Here is a 316-nt window from a genome sequence, read left to right as displayed (position 1 = left end):
CCCGGCCTGGCCGACGGAATCAGTGAGGCATCTGTCCGGGGTGGAGGCCATTGGAGAGGGTACGTGGCTGGCTCTGCCCATGGACGACGTGGGGCATCTGACTGCCCTGGCCGTGGCTGGGAGGGACATGTGAGCTCAGGGGTTTGGACACACTGGGGGGAGGCTGGTAGGGTGGCGGCAGCCTCACCTGCCCACCGGTACTTTGAGGTGGCTGCTGGTACTGCTGGCCATGAGTCTGGTGAGGGTGGGATGGGTGCGCATGGGCGTGCAGAGGCTGGGTGTGGTGAGGTTGAGCAGAGTGGGACTGGCTGGTGTA

The 316-nt window shown here is 65.5% G+C and overlaps 1 protein-coding gene across 1 annotated transcript in view; it reads right to left on the bottom strand.

The window, feature by feature from the left end:
* LOC119589399 overlaps window positions 1–316 on the bottom strand; it is a gene marked incomplete at its 5' end in the record, with an annotated part of 35,476 nt that overhangs the window by 1,425 nt on the left and 33,735 nt on the right. Inside the window, 1 exon segment of the mRNA XM_037938013.1 lies at window positions 1–316. Within this exon segment, the coding sequence (XP_037793941.1) occupies window positions 1–316 (316 nt within the window).

The sequence above is a fragment of the Penaeus monodon genome, chromosome 25 (assembly GCF_015228065.2).
Source record: "Penaeus monodon isolate SGIC_2016 chromosome 25, NSTDA_Pmon_1, whole genome shotgun sequence".
Taxonomy (NCBI): domain Eukaryota; kingdom Metazoa; phylum Arthropoda; class Malacostraca; order Decapoda; family Penaeidae; genus Penaeus; species Penaeus monodon.
The sequence above is the reverse complement of the archived record's forward strand: the minus strand, read 5'-3'. Positions and strand labels throughout refer to the sequence as shown.